Source organism: Oryctolagus cuniculus, chromosome 17 (assembly GCF_964237555.1).
Source record: "Oryctolagus cuniculus chromosome 17, mOryCun1.1, whole genome shotgun sequence".
Classification (NCBI taxonomy): domain Eukaryota; kingdom Metazoa; phylum Chordata; class Mammalia; order Lagomorpha; family Leporidae; genus Oryctolagus; species Oryctolagus cuniculus.
In genome coordinates, this window is record NC_091448.1 from 18,675,233 (window position 1) to 18,699,445 (window position 24,213).

Sequence of the window (24,213 nt, forward strand, 5' to 3'; positions counted from 1 at the left end):
AATTGAACAGCCTACGAATGGAAGGGCCTTCCTCTCCGTCAGAGGAGCCAGCAGCCGTTTCTGGTTGTGGAGCCAGAAACCAGCCTCTAAATAACAGCATCACTCGTACTCTTTTATATGATTGTGGAAACAAAGAAAGCAAAACTGATCTACAGCTGTCCTATGAGGCAGTGGCACGTGACGTCTAATGCATGTAAAATCAGTTTACACACTGCATTGCTGTGCACAAGTGAATTATCATTAGATAAAGCACCAAGCTAAGAGCACAGAACATCGTGTGGCCACCAGTGTCGCTCTCTTCCCCTTGTGTTTCTTTATCATGGTCCTTTATGCAGCATCAAATTTTGTAAAGGTAACAGGGAACCTGATGTTCATCAAGAGAGCACTTCAGAAATTGAGGGAGTTTAACTCTGAAGGAATGAATACAAATAAAGCAATTATACTATTACTTTAAACACTTATCCTCAATTTAACAATAAGAAATTAAAAGCAAATGATAGAAAATTTTTAAAAATGTATCTCCAGGCGATAGACTCACGACAGCGTGTGGTGTTTGTCAGACATGCACTGCCACAATGCAGCTTGACTGTCCTGCAGACAACCTCAATGTTACTTTTAAATTGGCAGAGGCAGCAGGCCATATGGCTAGGTAGGATCCTGTAAATGGAAACACAGAGAATCAAGTTAGTCATGAAAGGCTTACTTGAGTTGATGGAGGAGGCAGACCAAGGCTGTGAAAAGTTCCTGAGGTATATGGCCAAGACAGTTGGGTAGGACCTGATGGCCAAGGGCCGCTCTTAAATGTTGCAAATTTAGGAAGCAGGCAGAGGTGCCCAACAGAAAGGTAAGCATGGCAGTCGGTATGGTATGTTCAAAATAGGATGACAGGGATTAGAAATCGGGTGCTTTTGACCTGTGGTTTTACTCACAAGTATCTCCTCTCAACTGAAAAGTCTCACTTTGGGTTGGGAGTGCACAGGATGACAGCAGGTTTTTTTTAATTTAAGATTTATTTTATTTATTTGAAGGGCAAAGTTACAGAGAGGGAGGGAAGGAGAGAAGGAGAGAGGGGGAGGGATAGGGGGAGGGGGAGGGAGAGGGGTCTTCCATCCGCTGGTTCACTCCCCAAATGGCCGAAATGGCTGGGACTGGGCCAGGCCAAAGGCAGGAGCTTCTTCCAGATCTCCCATGTGGGTGCAGGGCCCCAAGGACTTGGGCCATCTTCTGCTGCTTTCTCAGGTGTATTAACAGGGAGCTGGATCAGAAGTAGAGCAGCTGGGACTCTGCTGATGTGGCAGGTGGCGGCTTAACCCACTACTGCACAGTGCCAGCTCCAGCAGACTTCTAAGAAGAGTGTGAATAAGCCCCCAGTCTCTGGAGTCCCTTTCTCAATTGACGTGGGAAGTATCCACTATTAGAAATTACTTTAGCCACAGAAAAGGATTGACCATTAGTAACTGTTGGAAAAAATATGCAGAAAAAGGACCTCTCAATCAGTGTTGGGGTATGCAAAAATGGTTTGACAAGGACAGGCATTTGGCCCCGTGATGAAGATGCTGCCTGGGTTCAAATCCTGGCTCCACTTTTGATTCCAGCTTCCTGCAGCGAGCACTTTGCGAGGTGTCAGGTAATGGCTCAACAAATACCCAGAAGTGGAATGGCTGGAACATATGGTAGATCTGTGTAGATCTGTGTTTAAGTTTTTAAGATATTGTCACTTTTTATTAATTTTTAACTTTTATTTAATATTTTTTTTTCATTTTTAAACTTTTATTTAATAATTTTTTAAAAAATAATTTTATTTTAAAAAATTATTTGAGGGGCTGGCATTGTGGCATAGCAGGTTAAGTCACCACCTGTGACACCAGGGTCCCATAAGGACACCAGTTTGAGTTCCAGCTGATCCACTGCTGATCCAGCTCCCTGCTAATGCACCTGGGAGAGCAGCAGAAGGTGGTCTAAGTGCTTGGGCCCCTGCACCCACATGGGTAGCCCGGAAGAAGATTCTGGCTTCTGACTTCAGACTGGCCCAGCTCCGGCCATAGTAGCCAGTGGGTGGAAGTGAACCAGCAGATGGAAGATTCTCACACACACACTGTGTGTGTTTGTGTGTGTGTGTGTAAACTCTGCCTTTCAAATAAATAAATATTTTTTAAAATTATTTTTTAAAATTTATTTGAAAGGCAGAGACACAGAGAGAAATATGGGGACAGACAGACATCATCATCAGTTGGTTCACTCCCCAGATGCCTGCAATACCCAGGGCTGGGCCAGGCTGAAACCAGGATCCCAGTACTCAGTTTGTGTCTCCCACGTGGATGGCAAGGACCCACATACATGGGCCATCACCTGCTGCCCCCTAGGGTGTACATTAGCAGGAAGCTGGAGTTGGGAGTGAGTCTGGGACTTGAACCTGGCCACTATCCTGTGGGAGATGGGTGTCCCAGGTGGTGGCTTACAGCTGCACCAAATGCCTGCCCTTGGAGCAGCTTCACTTGTAACAGCCAAGAATTGGAACAACCCAAGTGTCCGCCAACAGGTGAACGGATAAATTACGGTATATTCATATAATGAAATTCTATTCAAAAATGTTAAAAATGAACTATTGAGACAGACACCAAGAATGTCTTAATCATGCTGAATGAAAGAATATGGTTAGAGAGTGCATGCTGGGGCCTCATCATCCCGACCATGTTATGACTTTTTTTAAAATCTAGAATCCAATCAAACATGAGGCATTGCATTTAGTTTTTATAATTCTTTAGTTTTCTTTAATTTAGTACTCTCCTCTCTTATAAAAATGGTTCATGGCAATGACATTTGTGAAGTATTCAAGCCTATTGTTTTATGGAATGTACTTCTGTTTTGGTAGGGTCAACCTAAATGTAATCACCAGGGAAAATTTCTAGCAAGCATATTGCATCTTGCGTAGGGAATATCGTACTTCTTCCTGTTCACCAAAATGGATGAGCTAGAAATAATGCAAGTGATTATAAACGTAAATTATTATTTAAAAGTATATCAGCAAGTCTTTGAGATTACAAATGACCTGAGATAAATATTATCCTTACTGTAGCATAATTATTTTTCAGTGTGCATTAAAGACTATTACACATGAGTCAGGACTCCAGTGAGCTGGCCTACTTTGTCTAAACTAAATGTCTGAAGCTTTGAAGACTTCCAATAATGAATCGCAGTACAGAGCAGCTATAAATTGTTGTGGCCTTGGTGGTGAACAGCTATAGAAATTGATAACACTTTCCCTATCCACCAATAGCCAAGAAAAATAGAAAAGCAGGTGGAACCCCACTGCCAAGGCTAACTGAGAAAGCTTGCTGATGATGAGGGCTTCGGCAGTCTGGACAGGAAGGCATCTTGCCGACAGGGGAGGGATCAACTCTGGCAGGTGCTGCCTAAGGTTGAGGGAGAGGAGGCTAGAGCAGAAACCAGTGGCTCTGACAATGTGGGAAAGTTAGTCAAAGAGGTGATCAGATAGAAGTGATTGGAGCAAGGTGCTATGTGAGGGGCCTTTCCCCATTCTTATCTTGTATAATCCCCTCAACTAGTCTTAGCGTAGGTATTGGAGAGAGGACGGCACAATTTAAGCTACTGTCACAGTAGGGCCCTACAAAAACATTCTTTAAAAACATTTGTTTATTTGAAAGGCAGAGTTACAGACAGAGAGGGAGAGACAGAGAGGGAGGTCTTCAATCCACTAGTTCACTCCCCAGATGGCTGCAGTTCTTCCAGGTCTCCCATGTGGGTGCAGGGGCCCAAGTGCTTGGAACATCTTCAGCTGCTTTGCCAGGCCATCAGCAGGGAGCTGGATTGGCAGTGGAGCATCCAGAACATGAACGGTGTCCATATGGGATGCCAGTGCTACACGCAGATGCTTAACCTACTACGCCACAGTGCCAGTCCCCAAAAATAATTTTTTAACTGCAAAAAATGAAATGCTTCACACTCTACATGAAAATGAACACAAAATGGATCATAAACTTGAATGTAATAAAACAATTTCTAGGAGAAAACATAGGAGAAAATCTTTGTGACTTTGGATTATTCAATAGGTTCTTACACAAAGATTTTTTTTGGAAGACATAAAAAAAGCACAACCATATAAAAAAAAACTGCTGAGTGTTCACCAAAGTTAAAAAATGTAAAGCTTCTGAGGCAGGCGCTGTGGTGCATGCTCCACTTCCAATCCAGCTCCCTGCTAATGACCTGGGAAAGCAGTGGATGATGGCCAAGTGCTCGGGCCCTTGCATCCATGTGGGAGACCCATAAGAAGCTCCTGGTTATTGCAGCCACGCGGGGATTCAGCCAGTGGAGGAAAGACCTCTCTGTTTCTCCCTCTCTCTGTCTGTAACTCTGCCTCTCAAATAAACAAATAAATCTTAAAAATTTTGTAAAACTTCTGCTCTTCGAAATATACTATTAGTAGAATAAAAAGACACATCACAAGCAGAAAGAATATATTAACTAAACATACATCTGAGAGAAAGTACTAGTACCCAGGGTATACAAAGCACTCTTAAAACTCGGTAAAATTAGTATCAAATTAGTATAGGGGAACAGATTTCAACAGATACTTCATAAAGCTATTTGCATAACACTATCAGTTACTAAAGAAATGAGCGTGCAGGAGGTCTGGCCTAGTGGTAGTGTACCGGTTGTCAGGATGGCTGAGTCTCACATCCCAGTGCTTGATTTCAATCCTTGGCTCCAGCTCCTGATTCCAGCCTCCTGCCAATGCGTTCCCTTGCCTTCCTTGGCTTGAGTAGTTGGGTTCCTGCCACCTACCTGGAGGACCTGTGTTGAGTTCCTAGCTCCAGTCCCAGCCTAGCCCTGGCCATTGTGGACATTTGGGGAGTGGCCTAGTAGATGGGATCTCTGTGTGTCTGTCTCTGTTTTTTTCTGTTTGTTTGTTTTTGTTTTTGTTTTTTTTTTTTTTTTGCTAGAAGATATTACTGTATACCCTAGCAGAAAGACTAAATTTTTTTTAAATGCTACTCAGTTATTAACTTCTTTAAAAGGCAGAGAGAGGGGCTGGTGCTGTGGTATAGTAAGCTAAACCTCTGCCTGTGGTGCTGGCATGTCATATGGGCACCAGTTCCAGTCCCGGCTGCTCCTCTTCTGATCCAGCTCTCTTCTAATGGCCTGGGAAAGCAGTAGAAGACGGCCCAAGTGCTTGGGTCCCTCCTGTACCCACATGGGAGACCTGGAAGAAGCTCCTGGCTCCTGGCTTTAGATTGGCCCAGTTCCAGCTGTGGCAGCCATTTGGGGAGTTAACCATTAGATGGAAGTGTGCTCTCTCTCTGTCTCTCTCTGTCTCTCTCTGCTTCTGCCTCTCTGTAACTCTGCCTTTCAAATAAATAATTAAATCTTTAAAAAAAATAAGAAGGGAAAACATGTTTACACAAAGACCTACCTGTGAATATTATTAGCAGCTTTATTCATAATTGCAAAAAAAGAGGAAAAAAATCCAGATATCCATATACTGATGAATGGATAAACAAACTGATATACACACGCACCTGGAATACTACTCAGCAACAGCATTGCTGATGGAGGCAACAAAATGGGTAACAGCATAATCTCAAAAGGATTGTGCTAAGTAAAGAAGCCAGACACAGAAGGCTACATACACTGCATGACTTCTCTTACAAGACACTGTGGGAAAGGCAGAACCGAGAGAGACGCACAAGATGGGTGGTTGGCAGGTGCTGGGGTTGGGGGGAGAGCATGGACTGCAAAGGTCAGGAGGGGCCTTTCGGGGGTGATAGAAATGGTCTACTTTGGGAATTTGGTGGTGGTTGTATAACTACACATTTGTCAAAACTCGTCAAACTGTGTACTTAAAAGTGAATTTTATTATAGGAAAATTATACCTGAATAGCTGATTTAAGAAAACAGTAAAATTGGGTTTGGCATTGTGGCACAGTGGGTAAAGCCGACGCCTGCAGTGCTAGCATCCCATATGGGCACCGGTTTGAGCCCGGCTGCTCTACTTCTGTTCCAGCTCCCTGCTAATGCACCTGGGGAAGCAACAGAAGATGGCCCAAGTCCTTGGGCCCCTGCACCTGCGTGGGAGACCCGGAAGACACTCCTGGCTCCTGGCTTTGGATTGGTGCAACTCCGGACATTGTGGCCATTTGGGGAGTGAACCAACAGATGGAAGGCCTCTCTCTCTCTCTCTCTTTCTCTGCCTCTCTTCTCTCTGTGTAACCCTGACTTTCAAATAAATAAATAAATATTTAAAAAAAAAACAGTAAACCAAATCTACAAAATGACATGAAAATAAACCTGAGGAAAATAACTCACAGTTTTTCCAATTCGAGAGTCATCATGAGGATGTTCTCAACTGCGGTAAGTGGTACTTGCGTTGTTCCGATGTCTCTGAAGGAGAAAGCCCAAGCATTCATGATATGAACTCCAATGGTCCTTAACACGATTATTTCAAGAACAAGTGATTGCATCAATTTTGGGTTCTCTATAAAACAAGCCAGCTCAAGAGTTTGTCATGGGAAATCATTCCAGAAAGTTCTCATTGAAGAAATTTGTTACTATTTGCATCATCAAATTAATGACCTTGACACTAAAGAAACTACGCTTTTTTTTCTTGCCATTATCTTGCTGTTCATTTGCAAATTGCATTCCCTTCTCTTGATTAGTTAAGATTGTTTTTCTTTGCTTTCTGGAACAAATTGTATTGTACATGTTCCACAGCTGTATGTGATCTTCAACACTGTCTCCCCCTGCTGGCTGTTCTACACATTATAATCCTTTCTTAATCTCTTTTTTTGTGAATAGCTTTTCAGTAGCCTAATTTAAATTAAAATCATGATTCTTAGCCTTAATGCAAAACACTGAACCTTTAAAGAAAGTAAAAAAAAAAAAGAAGAGTAGAAATCATCCTATAACTTATGAGATCATTTTAATACTTACAGATATTTTAATGCTGGCAATTTAAAAAGATAGGAATCTTCAACAGTTGTCAGAGGATTACGATCAAGATTCCTGAAAAATGCAATGGAATTAAGATTATCTGCCTTTTCCATATGCACAAAAATGTGTGGAAGTTTACACAAAGAGAACTTGTATATTTAAAAAAAAATCATTTTCTGTCTTTACCTATAAATCACCCTTAGAATTCATAAAGCACCCTTCCTTTGGGGACTACCTGTGTCTCTGGAAGAGAAAGTGGAGACAAGAAAGAGAAAAAACTATAGGAAAAAAATGGACAGCAAAGAAAAAAAAATGTGCCAGAGTTTTCAGGTCAAAACCTCAGAAGCAGGGATGGTGTGTGACAGCATTAAGACTCTGGTTGGGATACGCAGGTCTCATATTGGGTGCCTTGGTGTGAGTCCCAGTTTCAGCTCCCAGTTGTGGCTTTCTGCTGATGCAGACCCTTGGGAGGCAGTGGTGATAACTCAGTAGGTTGGGTCCTTTCTCCTCCTTGGAGACCTGGATTGAGTTCTTGGCTCTCAGCTACAGGCATCTGAGGAGTGAACTGGTAGATGGGAGCTTTGTCTGTCTACCTATCCTCTGTCTATCAAGAAGCAAAATAAAACAAATAAAACTTGAAGTCACCACACGGGTAGGAAGCCCTTGCTCTGAAGGAAACACAATTCTGATGTCCTCCATAATTCAAGGTGCTTGCCTCTCATTTTTAGAAATTTTTAACCAATTCATGACTTGGGGCCAGTGCTGTGGCGCAGCAGGTTAACGCCCTGGCCTGAAGTGCCGGCATCCCATATGGGTGCTGATTCTAGTCCTGGCTGTTCCTCTTCCAATCCAGCTCTCTACTATGGCCTGGGAAAGCAGTAGAAGATGGCCCAAGTCTTTGGGCCCCTGCACCCATGTGGGAGACCTGGAAGAAGCTCCTGGCTCCTGGCTTCGGACTGACACAGCTCCAGCTGTTGCAGCCGACTGGGGAGTGAACCAGTGGATGGAAGACCTCTCTCTCTGCCTCTTCTCTCTGCCTTTCTTTTCTCTTACACAAAGTCAGTGTGTAACTCTTTCAAATAAATGAATAAATCTTTAAAAAAAAAATTCATGACTTAATTCACCCATTTAACAACAACAAAAAAGATCCACTCATTAACTCTGGAGCCAGAGAGAAAGGGACAAACCTAAGAGGAGGAACTGGTCAAAGTCATACTCCCTCTCATTTCCTGTTCTGCACCACAGCCTTAGTTACACTGCGTGTTTTCACCTGTTTGCTGTCAGTCTTCTGGACTGTCAGCTCCTTGAGGCAGGGACCACGTGTTGTTGTCATTGCTATTCCTGTGCGTGGCATAATGCCTGAAATGCACTTGGTGTTTAATGTTTGTCGAATAAACAATATGTTTATACATCAATAAATTAATAAATTCATTTTAATGCAAATTTTATTCTGAAATGCTGTAATAGATTTTCTTTTCTGCTTTTTAAAACAAGCAAACAAAAAAATAAAAGAAAGAGGGAGAGGAGAAAGAAAAGAAAATCTCTACTCAATAATTGTTAGTGTACTTTTACAGACTATAAAAATAAGAATTCTTACAGCTGATGCTGATTGGGCTGCCAGGCACCTGTGATCCACATTTTACATTTAATCCTCACAACATTATTACACCATTTTTCATGGGGAAACTAAGGCACGAAGAGGTTGTATAACTGTCCTAAGTCCCCAGGCTGTTAAGAGGCAAAGCTGAAGTGTGAGCTCACTTCTTCCTCCAAAGTCTGTCTTCAACATGTGTGAAGAAAAGGGATTTAAAATGGCTGTCCCGGGGACTATTTCTGTGGCAAAGTGGGCTAAGCTGCTACCTGTGAGACTGGCATCCCGTGTAAGTGCTGGCTCCAGTCCCAGCTGCTTCCAGTCCAGCTCCCTGCTAATGCTCTGGGAAAGCAGCAGAAGATGGCCCAGCTGCTTGGGCCCTTGCACCCACATGGGAGACGTAATGAGTTCCAGGCTCCTGGCTTTAGCTTGGCCCAGCCCTGTTGTTGCAGCCATTTGGGAGTAAACCAGCAGATGGAAGATCGATCTCTCTCTCTCTCTCTCTCTCTGTAACGCTACCTTTCAAATAAATAAATAATTCTTGAAAAAATAAAATGATAGCTGTTACTTTAACCTTAATTTTGAGAGGACTAAATATAGAAATACTTTTCAAACTTCATTAATTTTTTAAGAGAGCCGCAGTGAGAATTAGTTTCTCTTTTTATTCCTATTCCTCTTCCCTAATTATTTCCCATGATTAAATATTTAATTAGTTCATAGCCATTGAGACTAGAGATTTAAAACCATGTTGTAGGTGACATCAGTGAAAACAGAGGAATAAGGACATCTGAAAGTTCATTCCTTGGGCTGGTGCTGTGGTATAGCAGGTTAACCCTCTGCCTGCAAGGCCAGTGTCCCATATGGGTGCTGGTTCAAGTCCTGGCTGTTCCACTTCTGATCCGGCTTCCTGCTCATGGCCTGGGAAAGCATCAGAGGATGGCCCAAGTGCTTGGGCCCCTGTACCCGCATGGAAGACCTGGAAAAAGGTCCTGGCTTCTGGCTTTGGTCTGGCCCCGCCCTGGCCATTGCAGCTATTTGGGGAGTGAACCAGCAGATGAAGGACCTCTTCTGTGTATAACTGTGCCTTTCAAATAAATAAATATTAAAAGAAAAAATCACATCAATAACCTAAACTTCCACCTGAAGAAATTAGGAAGAAAAACAAAAAAGCCCAGCAAACTAAATCCAAAGCAAGAAGAAGACACAAAGATTAGAACAAAAATAAACAAAGAGAAAAAAAAAATAAAAAGAAAAACAATAGAGAAAATCAACATAATCAAAAATAGTTTCTTTGAAAAGATCAACAAAACGGAAAAAACTTTAGTCTACAAAACAAGAAAAAAAGACGCCTCGATTTATTGAAATCAGAGACGAAGTGGGGGCGGCGGTGCTGTGGTGCATCAGGTTAATGCCCTGGCCTGAAGCACCGGCATCCTATATGGGCGCTGGTTCAACTCCCGGCTGCTCCACTTCTGGTCCAGCTCTCTGCTATGGCCTGGGAAAGCAGAAGATAGCCCAAGTCCTTGGGCCCCTGCACCCACGTGGGAGACCCAGAGGAAGCTCCTGTCTCCTGGCTTCAGATCAGTGCAGCTCCGGCCATTGCGGCCATCTGGGGAGTGAACCAGTGGATGGAAGACCTCTCTCTCTCTCTCTGCCTCTCCTCTCTCTGTATCACTCTGACTTTCAAATACATAAATAAATCTTAAAAAAAAAAAAAAAACGAAAGGGGACATTACTGTTGACCTTATAGGCATTGAAAGGATTATAAGGGAAAACTATGAATACTGGATGTCATTCAGTTAGAAAACGTGAATGGAATTGAAACATTCTTTTTTTTTTTTTAGAGATTTATTTACTTATTTGAAAGGAAGAGTTACAGAGAGGCAGAAGCAGAGAGAGAGAGAGAGAGAGAGAGAGAGAACGCTTCCATCTGATGGTTCACTCCCCAAATGGCCGCAATGGCTGGAGCTGGGCAAATCAGGAACCAGGAGCTTCTTCCAGGTCTCCCATGCGGGTGCAGGGGCCCAAGGACTTGGGCCATCCTCTGATGCTTTCCCAGACCATAGCAGAGAGCTGGATGGAAGGTGGAGCAGCCTGGACTCAAACCAGTACCCATGTGGGATGCTGGCACTGCAGGGGGCAACTAACTTGCTGCACTACAGGCGCTGGCCCCGGACACTTTTTTAGAAGGACACAAACTACTGAAACTGACTTGAGGAGAATTAGCGCATCTGAATAGATCTATATCAAGTAAAGAGATTGAGGGTCCGGCATTGTGGTGCAGCAGGGCAAGGTGCCATTAAAGATAACCATGTCCCATGTTGTGGTGCTACAGATCAAGTCCTGCCTCTGCTTCCAATCCAGCTTCCTGCTAATGTGCATCCTGGGAGGTAGCAGATGATGGCTCAGCTACTTGGTTCCCTGCCACCCATGTGGGAGACCCAGATGATGTTCCTGGCTCTTGGTTTCAGTCTGACCCCACCCTCAGCTGTTGGAGATATTTGGGGAGTGAACTAGATCAATTTTCTCTCTCTCTCTCTCCCTCTCATTCTGCCTTCCAAATAAATAAAAATAAACTTTAAAAAAAAGTTAAGGGGCCGGCGCCGGGTTCACTTGGTTAATCCTCTGCCTGCAGCTCCAGCATCCCATTTGGGCACCGGGTTTTAGTCCCGGCTGCTCCTCTTCCAGTCCAGCTCTCTGCTGTGGCCTGGGAAGGCAGTGGAGGATGGCCCAGGTGCTTGGGCCCTGCACCCGCATGGGAGACCAGGAGGAAGCATCTGGCTCCTGGCTTCAGATCGGCATAGCTCCGGCTGTGGTGGCCATTTGAGGGGTGAACCAACGGAAGAAAGACCTTTCTCTCTGTCTCTCTCTCTCTCTCACTAACTCTATCTGTCAAATTAAAAAAAAAAAAAGTGATTCATTTAGTAATCAAAAAACTTCCCACAAAGAAAAGCTCAAGACGAAATGCCTTCTCACTGGTGAAATCGGTGAAATAGTTAAAGTCCTTCATGAAATCTTCCAAAACATAGAGGAAGACAGAACATTTCCTAACTCACTCTGTGAAGCTGGTTTTACTGCGATACCAAAATCAGACAAAGATATAACAAGAAAAGAAAAATTACAGGTCAGTATCTCTTATGAATACAGATGCCGAAGTCCTCAACAAATTCAGCAAATCGAATTCAACAAAGTGTTAAGAAAGACTATAGACTATCACCAACACAAATGTGAAGTTGGTTGAACAAATAAAAATCAATCATTGTATATGCTGTATTAATAGAAAAAATAAAGAAACATGATCATCTCAATACATGTAGTAAAAGCATTTAAAAGATACAATATGCTTTCACTATAAAAACATCATTAAATTAGGATCAAATGGAGAGCAGCAGTGAAAAACCCATGGCTAACATCATACTGAATTGTGAAGACTGAAAGATTTTCTCCTAAGATCAAGAACAAGGCAAGGAAGTCCTCTCTTACCACTTCTATTCAGTGAGATTCTAGCTGGGAATTTAGGTGGAGAGAAAAAGACATCCATATAGGAAAGAAGGAAGTAAAAGTATATCTGCAGATGACGTATTCGTCTTATGTATAGAAAACTATGACGAATCCATACTCAAGGGAAAAACTATTAGAGCTAACACATGATTTCAGTAATGTTGCAGGACACAAGATCAGTATGCAAAAATAAGTTGAATTTCTATAGACTACCAATTATCTGTTATGAAAATAATATTAAGAAAACAATGTCATGTACAGTAGTCTCAAAAAGGAAAATACTTAGGAATACATTTAACCAAAAAGTTAAGACTGAAACTTCAACATGTTGTTGAACAAACTTAAAGAAGATCTAAGAAAATGGAAGAACAGCCTGTGTCTATGGATCAGAAAACGGTACTGTTAAGAAGGGACTGTCCTCCAAATTTATCTATGGTTTCAGCACTTTTCCTATCAGAATCTAAGCTGGCTTCTTTACATAAATTGACAGATTCCTATGATAATTCAAGGGACCCAGAATAGCCAAAACAATGTTTAAAAAGGACAAAGTGATAGAACTCAAACTTCCCAATTTCAAAGCCCGGAGGCAAGCATTTAGCCTGCCAGTTAAGATGCTGGTTAAAATGCCTGCATCCCATATCCAGTGCCTGGGTTTGATGTCTGGCTCTGGCTGCTGACTTCAGCTTCCTGTTAATGCAGACTCTGGGAGCCAATAGTGATGGTTCAAGTAATTGGGTTCCTGCTACCCGTGTGGGAGACCTGGATTGAATTTCCTGATCCCAGTTTTGGCCTGGCCCAGTCCTGGCTATTGTGAGCATTTGAGGATCAAACCAGCAGATGAGCATTCTCTTCTCTGTCTCTAAAGAAAAAAACAAAAGCCCACAAGAAAACACAATTCAAATCTACAGCAATCACAGTATGTATGGTACTGGAGTAAGGATCGACATATAAATCAATGGAATAGACTTGATAGTCTAAAAATAAACCCTCACACTTATGACCAATTGATTTTTGACAAGGGCATGAAAATAGTGCTGGGACAACTGGATATCAGCATGTAAAATAATGAAGTTTGGCCCCTATACCTTATACATGTATAAAAATAAGCTCAAAACATATAAAATACCTCTGTGTAAAAGCTGAAACTATAAAAACTCAGGAGTAAATGCTCATGGCCTTGTATTAGGCAATGGTTTCTTAGATATGTCATTAATTGTATAAGCAATCAAAGAAAAAATAAATTGGATTTTGTCAAAATTAAAAATGTTTGTGCATCAAAGGACACTGTCAAGAAAATGGGGGCAGGTGCTGGCACAGCAGTTGAGTTGCTGCTTGGGATGCCCACATCCAACATCAGAGTGCCGAGTCGAAGTCCTGGCTACTCTGCTTCCAATCCAGCTTCCTTCTGGTGTGCACCTTGGGAGGCAGCAGGGGGTGGCTCAAGTATCTAGGTCCCTGCTGCCACACGGGAGACCTGGACTGAGTTCTCGGTGCTCCCAGGATAAGCCTTGCCCAGTCCTGGCTGTTGCAGGCTTTACAAGAGTGAACCAGCAGATAGAAGTTCTCTCTGTCTCTCTCACTCTCTATGTCTCTCTGCCTTTTAAATAAAATTAAAATTAATTTTTAAAAGCAGGTAAAAAGATAACACAGTATGGAGAAATATTTGTAAATCATGTATCTGATGAGGGTCTAGAATCCAGAATGTCCAGAATATATAACGAACTTTTACAACTTAATAAAAAGGCAAATAGATCAATTTTTTTTTGACAGGCAGAGTGGACAGAGAGAGAGAGAGACAGAGAGAAAGATCTTCCTTTTGCCGTTGGTTCACCCTCCAGTGGCTGCCACGGCCGGCGTGCTGCGGCCGGCGCACCACGCTGATCCGAAGCCAGGAGCCAGGTGCTTTTCCTGGTCTCCCATGGGGTGCAAGGCCCAAGCACCTGGGCCATCCTCCACTGCACTCCCTGGCCACAGCAGAGAGCTGGCCTGGAAGAGGGGCAACCGGGACAGAATCTGGCGCCCTGACCGGGACTAGAACCTGGTGTGCCGGCGCCGCAAGGCGGAGGATTAGCCTAGTGAGCCGCGGTGCCGGCCAATAGATCAATTTTAAATTGGAAAAAGGATTTGAATTAACATTTATTTAAATAAGATATAAATGACCAACATGCCCATAAAAATATGCTCAACGTCTTAAGTCATTAGGAGAATGCAAATCAAAACCACAACGAGATACTACTTCAGCCACTCACTAGGATGGCTATAATCAAAAAGACATACGATGACAAATGTTGACAAAGACATGAAGAAATTGGAACTTTACTACTTGACAAGTGGGAATGTCAAACAGTGCAACCAGTGTGGAAAAGAGATGGGTGGTTCCTCAAGTAAGTTGATCACAGAGTTACCATATGAGCCCGCAGTGTGACTCCTAGGACACACTCAAGAATAAAAACACAACTGCACAAAAAACGTGCACATGCATGCTCATAGCAGCATTGTGCATGATAGCACCGACGTGGAACTAACACACGTCTGTTAGATGATGACTGGGTGAGCCGGTATCGTGGTCCCTCTGCACCACTGAGAATTACCGAGCGTGAAGGGACAAAGCACTGGTGTGTGTTACAGCATGGATGAACCTCGAAAACAACATGCTATGTGAAAGAAGCCAGGCACAGAAGGCCACATACTGTGTGACGCATTTATATGAAATATCCAGAACAGGCAATTCCAAAGGAACAAAAAGCAGATCAGTGGTTCCCCGGGCCGGGGTGGAGGGAGAGACAGGCAGTGACGGCTTCCTGGCACAGTGCCTCTTTCTGGGGTGATAAAAATGTTCTGGAACCAGATAATGCAGATTGTTGCACAGCCTTCTGAATGCACTAACCACCACTGAACTGTACTCTTTATACTGATGCATTTTAGAGCATGTGGATTTTATCTCAATTTAAGAAGAGTTGTGTGGGGAACAACCCGGACTAGACTGTTACTGGAATTAAGACTTATTCTATGCATCTGCTCTCCCACAATATGGCGCTGGGAGAGAAGAAAACAGTTTCTACACAGCTGCCTCCAGTTCAGCCAATAAACTGTAGGACTTGCTCCTGATTGGAGAGCAGCGTACTCGGCGTGTGGGCAGCCGAGTTAGGATTGGCGGAGGAGGACTATAAAGGAGGAGAGAGACGGCATGCACGAGGAACATCTAAGGGGAACGCCTGTGCAGCCCCCGAGAGAGCCGGCCGGCGGTGTGCCGCTCCCCTGCGGAAGTGGGGAATGTGGCCAGGGGGAACCGCCCTTCCACAGAGGTGGAAGGGATAGTAGCCAACCCGGGAAGAACCAGCAGCAAACCCGGGGAGGGCCGAACAGACGAAAGAACAGCGCAGGGTCCTGTGTCGTTCCCCCACGAAGACGGGGAGCGACATAATGGTGCCGTGACTCGGATAGGAAACCTAGGATGGATAGGAAACTTAGGAGGGAAGAAACGGGAAGAAGTGGGAAAATACCGGAGAGAGAGACTAGCAAAGAGCCTAGGTGCCGGAAGAAGCTATTGAAAGCCTAGGCATAGACTCGGATATGGACTGTGGGAAAGAAGTTAGGATTGAAAGCGAAAGTGAAAGCTTTCATAGACTGGGATGCGGACTATGGCGGGGAAGCTAGGAGATTGAAAGCGAAAGTGAAACCTGGAGGAGGCTTGGACTCGGATACGGACTGTGGGGAGTAGCCAGGAGAAATGAGAGGAATATTGTTGGAAGAAAACTTAAGGAAACATACCGGGTAGAGAAAAATGTTAGGGAGGATGAAGCCGCGAGTGCAGGCCGAGGCGGAGACATAAGCCACCTTGGAATTCTTCAAGTCACCCCGGGGAGCAAGAGGCGAAGATCTGGAACCAGAGGCAGAGACGTGGGCCGCCAGGTTGAAATTCGCCAGGTTAGTCCGGGGAACTTGGACTGAATGCCGGTGGTGGCGGAAACATTCGCGGAAGCCACCGCGTGCAGAGAGAGCACGGGGCGTGAATAGATAGGGAACGCGGGGCTGGCGCGAGGCCGTGGTTCAGATGCGAAGGGGCGTGGAGACCGCAGAGTGTGCGCGCGAAGCCGAGCCGCGCAGAGCCGGGAGCCCGCCGGCGGGGCGAGGCGCCGGGAAGCCGCGCAGAGCCGCGAAGCCGCGCAGATGAGAGAGGCGCGGGCTGAAGCGGCTCAGAGCCGGAAAGCCGCCGAGAAGCGGCCTCGGGGCGGGCACCGGGAAGCAGCGGGGATAAGAGAAACAGAAGTTTAGAAGTAAAATGAGAGAAATAGGAATGCTGGAAGATAGAAGTAAAATGGGAGAAATAGGAATGCCCGGAGATAGAGAAATAGAGAAATAGAAAGGCCTCCCCTCAACATGGCAATAAGAAAGCTTGGATTCGGTCTGCCTGATTAGGGAGGCGGTGAGCACCTGCGGGCGGCTAGCAGCTTATGCGCTGCAGGTCACCGAAGACAGGCACGAATTAACATCAGTAAGGCCTCCCCACAATACCGCAATTAGAAGGCTTGGATTCGGTCTGCCTGATTAAGGCGGTAAGCACCAGCAGGCAGCTCGACCAGAGTATGAGCTGCAGGTCACCGAAGATAGGCACGAACCAACACTAATAAGTCTCCCCCACAATACGGCAATGAGAAGGCTTGGATTCGGTTTGCCTGATTGTTAGGGCTTGTAAGCCCCTGCAGGCAGAGCAGAGCATGCGCTGCAGGGCACCGAACACAGGCACGCATCAGCGCCTAAAAACCTCCTCACAACATGGCGAAGAGAGGACCCGAATTCGGTTTGCCTGATTGATAGGACTTGTAAGAACCTGTGGCAACTCTAGCAAGCAGAGCAGAGTGTGTGCCGCGGGACACCGAAGACAGGCGCGTATCAACGCCAAAAAAATAAAAAGAAAGGGGGATCTGTGGGGAACAACCCGGACTAGACTGTTACTGGAATTAAGACTTATTCTATGCATCTGCTCTCCCACAATATGGCGCTGGGAGAGAAGAAAACAGTTTCTACACAGCTGCCTCCAGTTCAGCCAATAAACTGTAGGACTTGCTCCTGATTGGAGAGCAGCATACTCGGCGTGTGGGCAGCCGAGTTAGGATTGGCGGAGGAGGACTATAAAGGAGGAGAGAGACGGCATGCACGAGGAACATCTAAGGGGAACGCCTGTGCAGCCCCCGAGAGAGCCGGCCGGCGGTGTGCCGCTCCCCTGCGGAAGTGGGGAATGTGGCAGGGGGAACTGCCCTTCCACGGAGGTGGAAGGGACAGTAGCCAACCCGGGAAGAACCAGCAGCAAACCCGGGGAGGGCCGAACAGACGAAAGAACAGCGCAGGGTCCTGTGTCATTCCCCCATGAAGACGGGGAGCGACAGAGTTGTAATAGGGGCCAGCACTATGGCGCAGTGGGCCAAGCTGCCGCCTGCAGTGCCAGCATCCCAAATGAGCGCTGGTTCAAGTCCCGGCTGCCCCACTTCTGATCCAGCTCTCTGCTATGGCCTGGGAAAGCAGTAGAAGATGGCCCAAGTGGGAGATCTGGTTGAAGCTCCTGGCTCTTGGCTTTGGATCTGCCCAGCTCCTGCTGTTGCAGCCATTTGCGAGTGAACCAGCAGATGGAAGACCTTTCTCTCTGTCTCTCCCTCTCTCTGTCTGTAACTCTATCTCTCAAATAAATACATAAATCTTTTTAAAAAAGTCTGTAATACATAAAGCACAGGTGCCAGAAAAAGTCATGCGGGGAGTGGGAAAAGAAGAGACTTCCGTGGGGCCAGGGTCAGTGTGGGGCTGAGAGCCACATAGCTTATTCTTGCCTGTGATCTCCCCTATTCTAATACATTCCTCCAGATATTTTTAGAGCATAAACTTATGACACTAGTTAATATTTAATATGTGTAATGGAATAAAAGAATATATCACATGCCTGCTTAGGCATGGTTTCTCAGATTGAACTTTGAACATCTTTCTTTTTTTTTCCCGGCACTAAAACCTCTAAGATCACCAGTGGCCATTGTGCAAGTAGGCTCCTCCGCCTCTACCTCTCTGCTTCCCACTTTCCTCAGCCATAAGAATGATGGTAGGCCGACACTGCGGCTCACTAGGCTAATCCTCCACCTTGCGGCGCCGGCACACTGGGTTCTAGTCGTGGTCGGGGCGCCGGATTCTGTCCCGGTTGCCCCTCTTCCAGGCCAGCTCTCTGCTGTGGCCAGGGTGTGCAGTGGAGGATGGCCCAAGTGCTTGGGCCCTGCACCCCATGGGAGACCAGGAGAAGCACCTGGCTCCTGCCTTCGGATCAGCACGGTGTGCTGGCCGCAACGCGCCGGCCGCGGCGGCCATTGTAGGATGAACCAACGGCAAAGGAAGACCTTTCTGTCTGTCTCTCTCTCTCTCACTGACAACTCTGCCTGTCAAAAAAAAAAAAAAAAAAAAAAAAAAAGAATGATGGTAAAGCATTAAGTAGCCAAAATAACTTTACAGGTTTGCTGTTATCCTTCCCCCAAATTATCCCAGTTCTCTAGTACTTCACTCTTGTTTTTTTCCTCTCGCTCGCTCTTAGTGCTCACATTCTTGGCACAAGATTGATGGACTGCAGACAAGCCAGTGTGCGATGTGCTTGGTCTGAATGAGGCATTGCCTCTCTACGCAGTAGAGGCCTTCACTTCTAAAATCACTTCTAAAACCAACGAAGTGACAGAGGATTTTTTAAACAGTAAGCCATCAGTCTGGACTCATGTAGGTGAATGAAGGGGAGGCCTAAAGAGAGAGTCCAGTTAACATTTATAATTATCAACCACTGCTGGTTTTCCATAACATAGTTCATTCTAGAATTCGGCTGAGATTTGATTATTATGACGATTCAGGATGGCCCGTCACCAGGAAGCTCTGGGCCCGTCTTTGACGTGGATTTCAGATTCACGACAGACTGAGCCGCCACACTGCTCACTGTACAATCAGCGTCTGTCAGTAACACAGGTGTCATTCCAGAGGGGACGTACGGGGCTGCAAGTACATGACATGGGAGCAAAGACAGAGTTTGCTGGGCCTGAACCTTATCTAATGTGGGAAATCTGTAATAAAACATGGCAAAATTATGAGTATAAAAATTGCTACGGCCCCTCCCAGGACCTTGGAGGAGGCCTCTGCAAGTGCAGAGCCTTGAAGCTTAGGCTCCACTCAACTCACAGCGAATCCACCTCAGCTGGACTTTTTAGGCCTTTTGCAAAGCAGGGAAAGTGTTGTTTCAACTTATGAAACCCCAGTCATATTGGTCCTAAGATCACTGGCATCTTCCTGGACAATGGCCTTTGAGGAGCGAGGCGATAGACTTGTATATCACAATGGCAAATGTTTCCTAAGCAAATTAGCTTTAATACATTATGGGACCCCAAAGAAAGGAGACCAGCCCCCAACATACACGTGGTGTATTGAGACCATTGTGCCAATCTTTGAAAGCAACTGCTAGTTACATCCAGATCACGTGATATAGGAATTAGTTTCCTGCAGCAGCTAGCTCTGTGAAGCAAATGCCTCTGTCTTTTGCTTAAGATGAACACGGAAACCCGAGATAAACAAACTGGCGCCTCCTCTACTGCGCATCATCCCTAACGCACCTGCTCCTACTTTGCCCCTCTCTTTGAGCCTGCTGTACGGATGCTAGCGTGGCTCTCACCTGTTCTCCCATCAACATCCAGTCCTCCTCCTTCTGGTATGAAACGGTCTTGCAAACAAAGCTTCTGTCCCAATGTGTGCGTCCAGTGCTTAGCGCAGCACCTGGCACTCAGTGAGTGGCTTTGAGTGATTCATCACTTTTTATGCCCTGTGCTTCCATGGGTTTTTCCACCTGTGTTGCCTACACATAACCATAGTGAAACTCGGATCCTTAAGAAGGACTGTGCTGTGGACTACTTGGTTTGGATGGTGAGTTGAAGCCATTTCTGTTGGTACCACCAAACCTCTTGGTGGAGGGGTCTAGGGAGGAAGCTCTCTGGTGAGCGGACAAAGGAAAAACAAACTCTCCACATTCATCCCCAAGTTACGCTCCCTCAAATGAGTGAGGGGAGAGAGGAGGCCACACAGCCAGGATCTGCAGAAACTGTCAGTTCACATCCAGACTTCTGAACCCCTCCCTCGAACCCAAAATGAACTGTGAAGTTGGGTTTCTGAACCACAGGACAGGTGGATACTCTTTTCCCAAGTCAGGCTTAGAGGAGAGTCTTTACCTTGAATCTAAAATCCACCCCCCGTAAGGCCATGACCATCACAGAATTGTTGAGCTGAAAGGGAATAAAAGCCCCACTTTTTGTTGAGGTGTTGTCAAAACGTGGAATCAGGCTACAGCAATGTGTCACTTCTCATACCACAGCTTTACCTAAACACTACCTTTGCCTGCTTCAAGGGTTCCTACTGCCCACAGATCATTCATAACTTCAGAGATAAATACCTCTTAGGAAAAAAACTGATCTGGGTGACTGGGGAGAGAAGTGCTCTGTGTTGAATTTTCAGTCATTCTTTCTGCTTTATTGTTTGAAAGAAACAGACACTGAGAAAGTGCCGGCACCTTTTGCTCCCCAGAGTGAGCAGCAGTCAAAGTTAAATTCAGAAGTGGCATTTCCGGGGCCGTGGGTATCGAGCAGCCTCGCGGGGCTCTCGTGCAGTGCTAATGGGAGTGCTACTTGCTTGGTGCCTTCTCTTGCCCAAGCCCAAGATCAGCACTAGGGAAAGCAGAGCATGCCATCTGCCAGACCAGCTTCTCAGCCTCTTTGTTCCTTGGTTTCCTTATTTGGAAAAAAAAAAAAAAGAAGAAGAAGAAGAATGGATCTTGAGGCATATTTCCCAGTTTATGCAGGCTTACACTCAGCTAAGTGTCGGTGTGTAGGTTTGTACACATGAACAGCTCTTTACTACGTGTTTATCTTCTGTTTCACTTACACCTTGTGCAAAAACTGCATTCCGTGCCACGCCTGAAAGGTCCCAAAGTTCAGCTCTGTGAGGAGATTGCAACCGAGATTTCTATAAAGAAAGACACAAATCAAGAAGGAAGTTACTCTTTCAGAACATTCCTCCTGCAGCAGTGGTTCTAATTCATATAGATGAAACAGCACCCACACACTGAAGAAATTCAGTTGGAAAACACTGGCGTATGACTTATATTCTCCCGTTTACACATGCAGGGAATTAGATACAGCAAATCAAGCTCAGCAGGTACTAGTGCTGGGTGATGGGTGGGTCTCCAGAGCAGGGTTTCACCACTGAAGCATCGCTGGCGTTTCGGGCCGGATGATTCTGCGTGGTGGGGTTTGTCCTGTACGTGGTAGGAGGCTGAGGAGCGCCCAGCCTCGGCCCACTGGATGCCAGCAGCGTGTACACAGCTGCCGGACACCACGCGGGTGCAGAATCAGAGCAGTGAGCGCGCTGCTCTGTGATGACCACTCTGACCTGAGTGTCTCATACTCTCTCTGCTGGAGACCGAAAGGATGTGCTAGATAATCTTAGTAACTTTCTACAATTAAGGTTACAATTAAGATTTATCATAATTCCAAATATTATGAAATGACAACTTACAGAAACTGCAAAAAAGGGAGTGACTCAAATGTACGTCTTTCAATAGACTGTATCTTATTGCAGGATAAGTCCCTAGGACAAGGAAAAGGGAAATATTGCCTTGATTAGCTGTTAGATCGCTACTCAGTAGGAATGAATAGAATTTATATTTGATAGTATTGAGTATGCAGTTTTAAATTACATCTTCGGACCTGTGTTTGAACCTTCCAGAGCCCCTAACCCTGCCTACAACCTTTCCTTAGCAGGAAATTTCTAAATTTTCTAAATTTCCTGTTAAATTTCTAAATTTCCTAAATTTTCACGGTCATCACAAATAAAATACACAGCTATAGCTCTTGATAGATTTTGAAGGCAAACTTTCCTGATAGTAGGAGAAATGATTAGATGACCTTTCATAGTCTCATCAAATTCAAGATATGAGCTCAAAGTTTTTACCTCTATCTGTAATTTCTAATATTGAAAGGAATATTCTCATTTTCTACATTCCTGGTTTGGTTCTGTTTTTCTAATCTAGTTAAGTACCACAGGAAATAAAAGAGAGGGTTCAAGTGACTTGAAAGGAAATTAGTCTTCAAATTAATACAGGAGTTGTTTGAACTAATTCAGAATTATACTTTCTGTCATTAATAGAATTTCTTTTCTGGCTTCATGTTGCCTTGATATTTATGACAGCAGTTTTTTCAGTTGTACAGTGGGAGAATAGTAGGAAACGACATGGAACTGGCTTCTTATTTGAAAACACCCACCTTAGGCCGGCGCCACGGCTCACTAGGCTAATCCTCCACCTAGCAGCGCCGGCACACCGGGTTCTAGTCCCGGTCGGGGCGCCAGATTCTGTCCCGGTTGCCCCTCTTCCAGGCCAGCTCTCTGCTGTGGCCCGGGAGTGCAGTGGAGCATGGCCCAAGTGCTTGGGCCCTGCACCCCATGGGAGACCAGGATAAGCACCTGGCTCCTGGCTTCGGATCAGCGCAGTGCGCCAGCCGCAGCGCGCCAGCCATTGGAGGGTGAACCAATGGCAAAAAAAAAAGGAAGAAAAAGGAAGACCTTTCTCTCTGTCTCTCTCTCTCACTATCCACTCTGCCTGTCAAAACAAACAAACAAAACAAACAAAAACAACAACAACAACAACAACAAAAAACCACCCACCATGACCGTATTCCCAGGGATTCCAGCTCCTCTCTCACTTTTCACCCCGCTGGCTGCAACTGGCCTCCCTCTGCTGGAGTCTCCATTCCTAGTCTCTCCTTTTGAACTCTCCTGACGTGGTTCTCAAAGACCGCGTCACCTAGGCACTGAGGACGTACATCCTCAGCCCTGCTCCAGACCAGCTCAGCCAGCAGCCGTGACGGAAGGTCTAACGAGCCCTCCAGGTGACTCTGACTAGGTTCAGAAGCACTGCTGTGACAACGTGGCTCCCCACGCTGGCTCCTTGGCATTCAAAGCCCTGGGAGCCGTGGCTTCGAGCTCCTACTTTCTCCCTTGTGCTCTAGATACTCGTGGCGTTCCTCAGATACTGTCCTGTGTTCTGCCTGCCTCCCACTCTCCTTCTGCAAGCTTAGAACATTCTCCGCAAGATCTGTTTCTGATGATACCCAGTGGCACTTCAAAGCCCTGTCCAGCCAGCATTGCTCTGCCAATGTCTTCCCTGATCCATCTTAAAGTCTCTTCTCCTCTCTACTCCAGAAACAATGTATGCATGGTGTCCATACCCATTTCTTTTTAACACTGTCACTTTTGTCTCCCACTTGTTCAAATCATAAACTTCTTGAAAGCATGGACTTGGCCTTGCTCATTCGTGTTGCTTACCATGTTTAAAACTGGCTCATGGAGATAGAGCAAATTCAGATATTTATGAAGTAAGTGAATAGTTAAAGAATGAGTAGAAGAAGGGAAAAGTAACTATTTTTAAAGGAATGTGGTCTGGTTACTCCATGGCCCCTCTGCAGCATTTGGTCATCTACTTAGAGCTTGTTGGATCATGGTTTGATTCAAGTGTGTATCTCCCCTGCAAGATCATGAGTTCCTAGAAGGGTAAGAACCCTGCCTTACTCATTTCTTTGACTCCAGTACTAAGCAAAGTGGGTGGCATTTTCTTTTGGCTTTTTAAAATATCTTCCATCCGATGGTTCAATCCCCAAATGGTCGCAATGGCCAGAGCTGGGCGGATCCAAAGCCAGGAGCTAGGAGCTTCTTCCAGGTCTCCTACATGAGTGCAGGTGCCTAAGGACTTGGGCCATCTTCCACTGCTTTCCCAAGTGCATTAGCAGGGAGCTGGATTGGAAATGGAGCAGCCAGGACTTGAACCAGAGCCCATATAGGATTCTGGTGTCACAGATAGCACCCACAATGCCGTGACGCTGGCCCCTCTTTCTTTCTTTTTTAAGGGAAAGAGTTTATTAGGGGAAACCCAACAGACCAGAGGGAAGGAGCAGAGAAGGAAAAGGGGGAGAAGAGAGAGTAAGAGATCAAGAGGCAGACAGAGAGATCAGGATTCGAAGAGAGAGCGAGCCACGTGTTCAGGAACAGGTCCTTTTAAAGCTTTGCCAGGGGGTGGGCAGGGAAGCAGGAGCAGTGAATCCCATTAGGATGTGGCCCCTCTTTCA

The 24,213-nt window shown here is 45.4% G+C and overlaps 1 protein-coding gene and 1 long non-coding RNA gene across 4 annotated transcripts in view; one reads left to right on the top strand and one right to left on the bottom strand.

Moving 5' to 3' along the window:
- The window catches only part of LOC103351583 (uncharacterized), an 82,029-nt gene that overhangs the window by 23,685 nt on the left and 34,131 nt on the right, over positions 1-24,213 (top strand). Inside the window, exon 3 of one of the 3 annotated variants that reach the window (XR_011383444.1) lies at positions 6,023-6,269. The exons of the other annotated variants lie outside the window; for them this stretch is intronic. This is a non-coding gene — a long non-coding RNA (uncharacterized lncRNA). Of the gene's footprint in view, positions 1-6,022; positions 6,270-24,213 lie in introns of those variants that run through there. 3 annotated transcript variants of the gene reach the window in all.
- Positions 1-24,213, bottom strand: part of LRRC37A (leucine rich repeat containing 37A) — a 49,104-nt gene that overhangs the window by 11,420 nt on the left and 13,471 nt on the right. Inside the window, exons 4-8 of the mRNA XM_008271590.4 lie at positions 21,611-21,682; positions 20,978-21,058; positions 6,949-7,020; positions 6,325-6,399; positions 539-657 (exon numbers count right to left, since the gene is read on the bottom strand). Of these exons, the coding sequence (XP_008269812.3) occupies positions 539-657; positions 6,325-6,399; positions 6,949-7,020; positions 20,978-21,058; positions 21,611-21,682 (419 nt within the window). The remainder of the gene's footprint in view (positions 1-538; positions 658-6,324; positions 6,400-6,948; positions 7,021-20,977; positions 21,059-21,610; positions 21,683-24,213) is intronic.